The sequence below is a fragment of the Vigna unguiculata genome, chromosome 9, assembly GCF_004118075.2.
Source record: "Vigna unguiculata cultivar IT97K-499-35 chromosome 9, ASM411807v1, whole genome shotgun sequence".
Classification (NCBI taxonomy): domain Eukaryota; kingdom Viridiplantae; phylum Streptophyta; class Magnoliopsida; order Fabales; family Fabaceae; genus Vigna; species Vigna unguiculata.
Window position 1 is genome coordinate 4,800,672 of NC_040287.1, and position 13,020 is coordinate 4,813,691.

At 28.9% G+C, this 13,020-nt stretch overlaps 1 protein-coding gene across 1 annotated transcript; it reads right to left on the reverse strand.

The window, feature by feature from the left end:
• Positions 1 to 1,476: 1,476 nt before the first annotated feature.
• On the reverse strand, positions 1,477 to 6,666 carry LOC114164812 (probable inositol transporter 2). Its single transcript, XM_028049582.1, has 6 exons — positions 6,411 to 6,666; positions 6,255 to 6,325; positions 3,203 to 3,538; positions 3,002 to 3,109; positions 2,321 to 2,920; positions 1,477 to 2,138 (listed from the first exon to the last, which is right to left on the reverse strand). Exons 1-6 carry the CDS (start codon positions 6,541 to 6,543, stop codon positions 1,641 to 1,643), a joined length of 1,746 nt encoding a protein of 581 aa, XP_027905383.1. The 5' UTR covers positions 6,544 to 6,666; the 3' UTR covers positions 1,477 to 1,640.
• Between the last annotated feature and the right edge of the window lie 6,354 nt (positions 6,667 to 13,020).

Consider the following 13,020-nt stretch of genomic DNA (forward strand, 5'->3'; position numbering starts at 1 on the left):
TCGGTTATCACCCGAAGTCATAGAGGCATTTTTATGCCTCGGTCATAAATGAACCGGAGCCATAGAGGTACAGAATAATTTTTTTTAATTAAAAATTTCGCAGATTATTTTGTCATCTTCATCTTCTCTGCGATGAACACCACTGCCCATCAACTCAACTCCACCATCCAACACTCACCGCCACCATGCTGCAACCCACGAAGCACAAACCATCGAGCGAACTTTCCGAAACCACCGACGACGAAAATAGCCCCGCGCGAAACTTTCAAACCCAATCGAAGATCTCGCAGCCACCTCGCACTGCAGATCGAGCTTCAGCAGAACAGCTCAACCACCGTGAGCAACCGCGGAAAAACGATTGTGTCTGCACCTTGCTGGAAAACACAACACCCAATCCGAGAAGATGAACCAGATCTGCCTCCGACAAAGAAGATGAACCAGATCTGCCTTTGCAACCAACGCTCACCGGAGACGAACAACCAGCTTCTTCCATGGTGTGGTGGCGTGGTCGCAGCGGAGAGAGAAGAGAGAAAGGCAGAGGTGCGGTGAAGAAGAGAGAAAGGCAGAGGTGCGGTGAAGAAGAATTGCAGCGGCGCGCGAGGAAGAAGTAGAGGGGTTCGCGTTTTTGTGCCCTAATTAAACTATATGGCCTCGGTTCAATTTAGAACCGAGGCATATAACCCCTTTTGGCCCCGGTTCCCTAACACCCGAGGCCTAAAACCCCTTTTGGCACCGGCTTTTACCCAACCGAAGCTTATAAGTGCCAACGTCAATGGCATTTTTGAAATTTCTGGCAACCCCTTTTGGCCCCGGTTCCCTAACACCCGAGGCCTAAAACCCCTTTTGGCACCGGTTTTTTTTGAACCGAGGCCTATAACCGCTTTTGGCTTCGGGTTTTATGTGAACCGAGGCATAAAAGTTGCCTGTAATTGCAAAATTGCCACCGCGCCATTATATGCTTCGGTTCCTCGCCAACCGAGGCCTATAAGGCGAGGTAAAAATGCAATTCTGCACTAGTGGAGGTTGAGGGAAAAAAAGGAAGTATTTGTGTATCACCACCCTTTATTTTATTATGGTGCAATGAATAAAAAAAGTCTCGACCCACTTTTAACCCGGTTTGAATATATAGAATAGTGAATAACTATTAAAAAAATAAATAAAATAAAATTATAAAAAATGTTGATGAATTAAGTGAATTAATTTATTTTTTTTTTTAAAAATTGAATTTTTTTCAATTCAACACGACTTAAACCGTGATAAGCCAAGTTAACTTAGGGATTAAAATTTATTTTGACATCTCTTTTAAAGAGATATATGATCATAACGTAGCTAATCATTTTGCTATATATTAAAATCTAACAAAACTATTAAATCCACAACTAAAAACAGTATTGGGCTTTAATGTCTAAAAGTTTAAACAAATTATGGCCCAAATTGATCCCAAAATCCTGTTTAACTTTTTTCTTAAAGAAAAGGTTTAATAATTTTTTTTCAATTATTATTATATTTTTTATTCTGATTTTGTGACATCAAACATAGGAATCGAGAGAGCTCCATAGTAACATGATAAGATCTTTAAGTTGTAACCTATATTACTCTTTTAACAGTTCATTCACTTGTCTGGAACATTATTGACTGAATCAAAGTGATTGATGATGCTTTTGCTCTGGTCCTTCAGGAGAGTGAGGACTTGTCTGCCAGAACTTAAAGTTGAAAGATCTTGTTTCCAGCATGTTCTCCACCTGCTCAATTGGAAGTCCTTTGGTTTCTGGCACGAAAACAATGACAAAGAAAATGGCTGCAACAGTGATGAAGATGAAGATCATGAATGTAGAAGAGGTCCCAATGGCCTGTGTCAAGGACAGAAAGGACTGAGCCACAATCAGATTTGAAACCCAATTGGAGGTAGATGCTATTCCTCCACAGATTCCTCTGTATCTTAAGGGATAGATCTCAGAGTTCACAACCCATGGAACTGTTCCCATCCCTGGTGAGAAGAATATGATGTACAGTGCTAGCCCAATTAAAGCAAGCCACCCATATTTACTAGGACATCCCCTACTGTACCATAGCCTCTCCTCTTTCTGGCACTCATCTTTTGTTCTCTCATTTGAAATCAAGCATGCACCAGGTAAGACCTGTGCAATAATTTAACTGGTGTTAGGATTTAGGACTCAACAAAACTTCAATAAAAAAACTTAGGGTTAGGTCCTTATGCACCGGCCATAGGGTCAAAATGTATTAACCATGCAAATTTTTTTAAACCTGAAAAAATTATTAATTAGGATGAAATTAATTATAAGGGTTGGTGATACTTTACCTTATTGGCTCTAGAAGCACAAAAGCCACACTCTGGAGAAGCCTTGAGGCATGTCATGCAATCCCATTCAGAAGGGTTGATAGCTTTGCTGTAACTAGGGCAGGTACTACTGTTGAAGTGAGAGGTTTCAATTGAGCTAACCATGGGGGAGTGAGTAGTGGTCTCATGAAAAACAACAGTTAAAACAACAAGGGAAACAACTACACCACACAAGCTCAACAACACAAGCTTCCTCCTCCCAGTCTTGTCAATGAAATATATGCTCAAAATAGAACCAAATGCATTTAGCCCTGCAGTGACTAGTGAAAGAAGCAGTGCAACCCTATTGGATGCAAAACCAGCCAACTGAACAATGGTGGGACTGTAGTACATCACAGTGTTGATCCCCACAAACTGTTGAAAGATTTGAAGCCCCATTCCTGCATATAAACCTCTTCTCACACTCTTGGTTTTCAGTAGTTTCATTATGCTCACTTTCTCAGAACCTGCAGCTTCCCTCACTTCCATCTCAACTGATTCCTTCAGAGCATTCATCTCATCTTCAACTTGTTGGGGAGGGTAAATCTTCCTCAAAATTTCTTTAGCTTCTTCCTCTTTTCCCTTTCAAACACATGAAAGATAAATCAGCGATCTTGATGACAAAAAAAACTAACAACTAACATTGATCGATAAAAAAAAAACCTTTCTGAACAACCAACGAGGTGATTCTGGGAGCAAAGCCATCAATATGACTTGTATAAGTGCTGGAATTGCTGCAACTCCTAACATCCACCTCCATGTTCCTGGTGCCTGAATAAATGACATGAAAAATGATTGTTCATGTTGATGAGAATTGGTAAATTGGAAATGAAAAATATAAGAAGAATGGTGTTGTGATCTCACAGTTGTGAAGGCCAAGTTGATGACATAGGAAAGGAATTGTCCTCCAGTGATGAGAAGTCCATTGAGACTGACAAGGGCTCCTCGTACTCTGGTCGGTGATGCTTCTGAGATGTATAAAGGGGATGCCATTGAAGCCATTCCAACACCGAGGCCAACGAAAACACGACCAACAATTAAGGTTGCTGGGTTCATTGCAGAAGCCATCACGATAGACCCAATGAAAAAGAGGATATCTGCTACAACTATTGACTTTTTTCTTCCAAATCGATCGTTGATCCATCCACCAACTGAAGCTCCTATGATTGCTCCAGCGAGTGCCATGCTCACTATTGCTTCCTGTTTCATGAACACCAAAGTTTCAACCATTCTTATTATCATTATCATTAAACTATCTTAATAACTTCAGTTCTTCCAATACAAGAGAATTCTACTACTAACTCGAATCATAAGTTATGTAATGTTTGCAGAAGTTTTTTTATCTAAATTTTTGTTTAGTTTATTATATAATGTTTGTTCAACAAGTCGTTGATGTCTGTTTTAACAATCACATAAAAAATTATATATTCACACAAGAAAAGAAAAAAAAAAAAAGAGAATTAGATGAGTTATTTTCCTCTTAACATGATACTATTTTTTAACTTTGCAGTACATTATCAAGGTTTTCTTTATTAAGTTGATTAAATTATAAAAAAAATAAACGTTACTACTCTAGATTTATAGTAATGACAAACACTAAGAAAAATATTTGACACGAAAGAAATTAATTGATTATGAGGTTAGAAACGTCACAAACATTTGGGAAAGTTGATAATGAGATTAATAGAATAATTGTTTGTTTAATTATGTGATTAATGAGATTAATAGAATAATAGACTAATGAGATTGATAGAAATCTAACCTAAATTATGTGAGGTGGTGGAATTATTTGCAAATCTTTGTCTATAAGCATATTGAGGTTATTTGTTTAATTAGTGTTTTTCCATATAAGGAATGGTGTAGCTTGAGAGTGAAACTAGAAAAAAATATTATGAACAATTGAGTTTTGTGTTCCTCTAAATTTAGAGTTATTGGGACCACACACTTGTGGCCAATATTCAAAGTTCACTATTGGGGATCAGAAGCTTCTTTCATTAGTGAAAACTTTTAAGTTTAACTCCAACTACATGTATGTAGAAAAAAATTAAGATAATAAATAGAATTTTCACGAAATTGTGGCCGTAAAAAATTTTCACTTTGTTGCAATACAATAAAAAAAAACAAGTATTTTCATAAAATAGTAATTATTATGCTATCTACAATACTTTAATTCTTGTAATTCCATGCTTCAATGTGAATTTACTAGTTCAACTTTATTCTCTCCGTTTAAGATTTTGTTCTTGTTAAGTTCTTTAGTTAATTTCTAATAACAACCATTGCATTCCTAAGTCTTACATATTATATGGGTTTAATATATTTTCATTTTCTGTATCTTTTTGTGTAATACATTTTTTTCATTTGCAATATCCATTTCTTAACCGTCGATATCCGCAGATAAATCCTGCAACGGATAGGAAATGAATATTGTAAATGAATATCCGCAGGTAATAGGTATGAGTATGTTTTATACCCGCATGTTAACAAGACGGGTACAAGTATCTAGTATCTGTACCCGTGGATACCCGTACCCGATATATTTTAATTTAAATTAAAAAATTAAAAAAAAACCATGATTCAAAAATTAACATATTGAAATTGAGTGAGTTATTTCTTATCAATTGATTTTAAAAAATCTCAATTTCTTTGTAAATTATCATTCAACGTTATTTAAATAGGTTATTTGCAGTTTGTTTGAAATTTGTAAATGTTATGTATTGTATGTTTATTTGAATTTATGGTTAATATATATTATTAAATATTAAATTTTTCTTTTATAAATACCGACGGGTACTCGTGGTATTAAAAAAAATATGTGGATACTCACATAACAGATATAGATACAAATACGGAACAAATATTTATCCAACAAGTAAGATGTAAAAAGCTACTACTTATATCTCTCCATCGTCCGACATCTCTAAATATGAGTTTTAAATAGCCGTTGTCAAAGTTATCTAGATAGTGATAATTTATAAATCAATAATGAATGTAAAGACACTTTTCACTATGTTCCTTTTCTCTTATTATATATATATATATATATATATATATATATATATATATATATATATATATATATATGCATAATTTTTAAATATGTTATATTAGTAAGTGATGATATTGTAATGTTATTAAGTTAATATATAAAATAACGGTTAATTTTTAAAAATTTAATAAATAATTATATTTTAAAGAGTAAAACTGAAATTTTAAAATGTAGATACAAAAGAAGAAATTCTCTTTATATATTATTATAGATATATACGAGATATAAAATAGTGTTATCCGATCACAAACTATTATGTATAATATCTCTCCTTAACATACGTGGATTTACTAAATCGAATGACATGAAAAAATTAAAAGAAAATAAAATAGGCGAAAATGTGTTTAAAAAGAAATCGTAACGACTTCTAGAAGACTAAAAAAATAAAATTTCTTTCTAACTTAAACTACTTAATATATTTCTTTCTACCCTATACTACTTCCACCTAAATTAATATAGTTTTGCTTAACTTTTATTTATAAGCGTCTAAAGTCTTGTACCGACTAAAAGTGAAATCAATTTATAATATATAACTTATTGTTCACTCAATAAATTAATTTTATAAAATTAACTAAACTTAAAATTTATTTTTTAATAATAAAATATATTAAAATCTTATTTATTTTTATAAGATATTTTATAATACATTTTGTGAACCAAAAAACACGAATTAAGGTAATACCGGCCGAACAGAAAGGACAGGGAGAAAGCGATGAGTTGAAAAACGAAATATGGGATCGTACATTTGAGAGGCAAATACCCTGTTTTGTCCTTATCGGAATAGGTGTGATGAATGAAGAAAGAGGGGTATAAAAGTCCATAAAAATAAAGGAATTTTGGAAGAAACTAGAAATGAATGTAGATTATTACCTGAAGCCAAGTCTTTGTATCGACCTCTTTGAAATCATCTCTGATATACAAGAGAGCTCCAGATATGACTCCTGTGCATAATTTTCCAATTTAGAAAATTAATTTTGTAAAAATGAAATTAAAGTTAAATAATTAAAAAATAATTTAGTTACGAACCAGTGTCGTAGCCAAAAAGAAAGCCTCCGATTCCAGCGGAGAGAGCAAGGCGAAGAACAAAAGGGTTTTTCCATGAAAGAGACAGACATTCTCTGAAGGCAGAGACATCGGCTTCTGCTACTCCTCCTTCCATCTTTCCCAACACAATACAACAACGTTTGTTTGCTACAAACTTCGGTGTCAGAGAGAGAGAGAGAGCAATTATTGAAGAGATTACTGTTATTATTATCAGATAAGACGGGTGAGCTGAATAGCATATTTATACATAAACTTCATTCCACAATCAATTTTTTTGGACGCACATACAAATATAAAATTTGGAATTTTCTATCGTCATAAATAAAATGGTTACTCATCATTTAGTAGCAGCATGTAACAAAATGTTCTAAGTTCTAGGTAGGATATATACATTCAAATTACAATCACGAAAATATTTTTTTTTTTTAATTTGTCCATCTTAACAATTCAATTCAATTTTAGGAGTATTTTCATCATTAAAAAAATTATTTTTTATTTGTAAATAAGATAGTAATAGGAATCGACCGAATATTTTAGTTTACTGATTCGTTTAAATTTGTCCCACAAAATTTGTATTTCGTGCGAGTGAACACCGTGCATATATTTATATAGTTCATATTGACTTACATTCTTAAAATCCAACAACACTAATACAATATATCGTATGTTTCTTCTAAATAATTTGTTCATTATGTTTCTTCTTGTTCTTCTTCAGACAATCCAAATATAATTTTCTCTTAATTCATGTTATTAGTACATTGATTAAGGATAATTAATATTCATTGAATCTTGTAGAAATTTATTGTTAAATGTGATATTAAATAAAATTTATTGTCAATAATTTTATGACTTTACTTTTGAAGAAATTATGTGAAGTCATTTAACTTTATATTATGTTAGTTGTAACATATTTCTTGTATATCATATATCTTATATCTCTCATACCTTCATTTTTACAAATTCTAAACACTCATTATTTTATTATTTCATATTGTAATTATATGACTCATAATATACCATGTTGTAATATGACTCTCAAAATTTTATAAGTCTGCATCTCAATTAATTTCGCATCAAACTCTCAAGATCAAAATATGAACTTAAACGAATGTTTACGATAACGATAATTAATATCTAGTCAATTTTATAAAAAATTATTATTACTAATAATCATTAATCCAGTTTTATTTTATTAAAAGGACAAAAATATCCATAAGTGTTGTACATTTATGCTTAATATTTTATTTAATGTTCACTAATAAAATTTAAAAAACAACAAAATAAATATATTTTAATGTTGTTAAAAATTGAAATATAATTAAAAATAAAAAGTTTAAATTAACATACAAATCAACAAAAAATAATGTTAAACATCTAAAAAGTTTACCTAAAAAACAATTAAATTATCAAAATTTATCTACCACTATCCTCATTCAATGTGCAATTTACCATCTATAAATCTATAAATTATATTCAAAACAAACAGGGGAAATTAATTTGAAAGAGTAGGAAAAAGGCGAAATTTTTCCATAAAAAAGTGTAATAATTTCATATTCTTTTCTGCAAAATTTAAAGACCATCTCTTTGAAACGTTTCAAGCCTTAACATTTCAAGTTTCATTGAAACTCTTGAAGAGTCAGAGAGGTATTTTTACTTATCTGTTTGTAAAAACCTTGGAAATTTCAAAATGTTTATTTTGTATCATAAAATTTTCAAAGATATTTTTGTCTTTAAAATTTTTTTTATATGATTTACATTATTTTAATTAATGGAATTAACTATTTAGGCTCTCAATATAAAATTAACGAAAACAATGCGTATTAATTATTTCTTAACCATTGTTCCTATAGTACTGATTAACATTTTCAAATAAAATAAAGAAAAAAAAATAATTACTATTGATTTTATAATAAAGAAATGTATAAATATGTCATAAAAAATATATAATTTTAATTAGATGCGTAAAAATAAAGGTTTGTGTGTATTAATCATGAGTCCTAGTGCATATATGAGTAATAGTGGTAACAATAGCATGGAAATGTTTATGGCTCAGTTTAGACTATTTTAGAAATATAACGCTATTTGATCATTATTTTTTGTTTGAATGCGATTTAGTCATGAAAATAAATTGTGCTTTAGTTGAAACTAATTGAATGAATTATTAAACGTAATCAGATTCAACATTATTTTTATGGATACAAGTGGTTTATTAGGCTTTTATTCCTTTTAAGAATAAGGGCTCTTAAATAAAACGTTAAATACATATAAAAAATAATTCTAAATCACAACATGTGATCCAAATTCTAAATAAGTGGTAAAATCAATCAAAGCATTTTACAAATATAAATGCATGCCCATATATCAATAAGATAGAAAAATTATATGTGTGAGAAAAATTAAAAATTTGGTCTTTCAATTAGTTTGGTCTCATATTAAGTGATTGTTATTTTTTTTTTGTCTAATATAAAATATATAAGAAAAATTTAATTATAATTTGGGGAAGGAGAACAAAAATAAATATTTCTGTGTCTCTTAAGACATATAAACTACTTGTATAAATTGTTATTTGAGTTTTTCCTTTAAAGAAACAAAATTTCTTTTATTTTCTATTTTTTCTTCACCTTGTGTTAGATGAGCATATATCTATATCTTTCTTAATGTAACGTGGTTGATACTTTAAAAATGTTCTTTCCTATTTTATGATTTTATTATTTTGATTTGTTTTAAGATATTTTTTATAAATAAATTTGTCAGGACCTATTTTAATATTTGTAGTTAGCATGCATAAATTTACTTAAATAAAAAAATAATGTTCATTCATATAATAATTTTAGAAACATTGTACTTACGCTAAGTCTTGATTGAGTTGAACTTTCAAAAACATTAACTAATAAAAAAAATTATGTAACTTTAGTTTTCTATAATGAATAAAAATATGTAAGATAAAGATCAATTTCTATAATAAATATTATGACTATTGTGACATATCCAAGTCAAGTGTCCCAAATTCTAATCAATGAAGAAAAAAGGAAAATGATTTTTCCTAATTTGTTGGTTGAGTCTCCTACTATAATTATAAACTCTACAACTATTTTGGATAATTGCAAGGATAAACTCTTTTTTTTTTTTTCATTTTAAAAGTTGTAATACAAAACTTCTTTGAAACAACCTACACAAGACTAATCAAACACTATCATAAATAGGATACGTAATAAGAACCTAAAATAATGTGGAATTTTTTTTCTTATCCACAACAAGGATTAAATTATTTAAGCGCCATTATGGTTGCCTAATTATCTACTAATTCATTTAAAAAGCATAAAGCATATCGAATTCAAAAAATAATAATTGAGAGACTACAAGGCTAGAGTTTGCCAATTGGCAAAAGGATATTTCGAATCCCAAAACAATACTCCACAAATACTATAATAAACTAGATAAATTAATAAATTGGTAAAAATAACCGAAAAAATAGTATATTATTTGAATAAAAAATAATATAGTAATTTCACAAATACTTACCTGCACGATTTTTCTTAATAAATAAAATTTGGATTTAGATGGTTTTTAAAGTAGCTTGTAAATGTTTTAATCTTATAAAAAAAGGCATATAAATGTTTGATCATACAAAACCCTATTAGGGGTAGGACTCACAAACTAAATGAATGAGATGAATTTTATCTTAAAATATAATGAATTGGATAAACAATTCATTAGTTCATTTTCATTCTTTAAAAAATTAACTAAATTTTCGTATGTATCTTAATTCATTTGATAAAAATCTAATAAATTCCATCAGTGAACCATTTTTCATAGATGAATATTCGATCCATAAAATTAAAATATTTAAAATATAACTTTAAAATTATATTTTCAAGACAGATATTTTGAAACAAATTTAAATATATATATTTTTGATAATTAAAAAATTAAGAAAGAGAATATTACCATTATAAAATTATTAAATAACAACTAATTTTAAAAATCACAATAATTTTTCACTATATTGACTAAATTAAAAACTAAAAATTATTTGTATATAAAATAATTTCTATTATAAATAAAAACATTTATTTGACTTGTAAATTAGAATTTATATTGATCACCAACATTAACTATTTACTATTATTGATTCTAAATTAGTCCTAATTTTTACAATTAGATACTAATTTATACATTAATTTCTTACATTACGAAGTTATTAGACGTTAACTCGATATTATAAAACTGAAAATAATGTAAAATTATATTAGTATTAGTAATAGTCATTTTGCAAGGACTCAAATTACTATCCCGCACTGGGTGATGCTACCATGGTTACCTTCTAGCATATATATATATATATATATATATATATATATATATATATATATATATATACTTTCTCCCATACGATTTCATTTAAATCACAAACATGCATAAATATTATTGGATTTAGAAGTTGATATTATAATATTATACAGTATAAAATAAGATAATTGGGCCGTGTAATAATGAAGTATTTATTAATTCTTGTATAAGAGATTATGATATTATCCTTAACATAAAATCTTAAGATTTAATATTTATATGACATTCAATTTTCTCATCTATATTCAATTAACTTTCAACTCATAATTCCTAACATTATAATTACACATTTAATTCTAACTAACCTAACTAGTTACGTATCATAATGTTTTACAAGCACATATCTAATAACAACAACATTAAAGAACAAAGAAAAGTGGAAGATGTGGTATTGTGAAGTTCTTGTTCCTGTAAGAACATATTACATCATATATTTATTTCACTTCAAATTATTACTAGACTCTGACTCATCTTTTAATACAAAAACTAGGAAATTTATTATTTTTTATTCCTGTAAAATAATAATTCCAACTCAGTTTTGTATGGAACTCAATTAATGTGTTGAAAGTATATATATGCAATAATTTGAGGCACCATGTCCTAGGTACTAGGTGGGTTCTTGGCCAATCTTAATAACAAGGTCAAAATCCCATGATGTTATACCAACATTTTAGGCCAATGAGAACTACCACCACTAAAAAATTTCTCTCAGCAAGCAAGATCGTTATACATTTTAATTATATTTTGTCACAATCAACCCTAATTTTGAAAAGCAGAAACTCACGTGAATCCGATATTGTTCATAATTATTTCTAGTGTTTCAAATTGAATCGTGTCTTTCAAGTTGTTGTCTACATGAAATGGACATAACACTTTTGTCTGAAGGGATGGATTATCAATTATTTAGGTCTATGAATGTAACAACTATTGCTTGCATTAGAAAATCTTTAACAAATGCACGAATTTGATTCTTGATATATTAGGAAAAAACTAGCTCTTATTAACTTTGAAATTATGTTAAAATAGTATATTGATGTTTTTTAAATCATCATAATTCATCAAATATATCTTTACAAGTTTTGCTTCTTTTTATAAGGCGGGTATGAGACTTATATTCAATAATTTGAAAAACTTCGACATATTTAAAGATTTTCCCCTTCCAATAATGTTAATAAAAAAAAAATAGCCAGCTTAGGTCATCTTTCATGAATCCTTATAAATATTATATGTTGTCGCTTAAGTGGTTGTGATAACATGCTAATGATATGGACATAAAACTGAAAAGGAAAAATTACTAACTTTTTTTAATCAAATCTATGATTTACTTATATACAGAGGCTAAAATAAATTCAAGTATTTTTTTTAATATCAACAACATTAATCATATTAACTTTTGTAAAAGTAAAATTAAATATTCTATTTTTTTTTCCTTTTTAAGATCTCTATAATTGACCCGAATGGGTAGAATTTTAAAATACACAAAAAGTTTGACTGTTTTCAATTGACCCACGAATCATATATATATATATATATATATATATATATATATATATATATATATATATATATATATATATATATTATACACCATGAGTTTATTGATAAAGATTTGTATGAGAAAAAAATATGAAAAAAAATTGAAATTAATTTCTTTTACACATTAAAATTGATTTATGTATAAATTAATTTTAAAAAAACATTATTTTTTATTCAATTCTGTGAACCTTTCAATGGATCAGATAGATAATAGTACCATTTTACCTTTCGAAAAACGTAAAACATGAATTATAAATGTTAAAACAGATCTGTCTAATACTCTTAACCACAAGTGGATCTGTGTTGATTAATGAGTTTCTCACTTGTTTAATGTGAATCTTGAAGGAGTCTTTAAGGTTTAAAGCTTAGTTAATCAAACACACAGTTCAGGGTTAATGGACTGTTTCAAGGCAAACAAGAAGGATTAAAAGAGAGAAGAGGAATCAAAACACACAATTTATACTGGTTCGATTCAAGGCGAATCTACATCCAGTCTTCTCCTAAGTAATACACTTAGGAGGATTCCACTAAACACAAAGGTTCCAAGAATTACAAGCACACCTATGTAATTCTAACCCCAAAACCCAAGAACTTGATTCAACAATCAAGAACTTCCCCTAGGAGCAATGTATCCACACAATTGCACCTAGATCCACACTTCAACCACTGAAGCTACTGTAATCAAAGATACAGAAAACAAAACAAG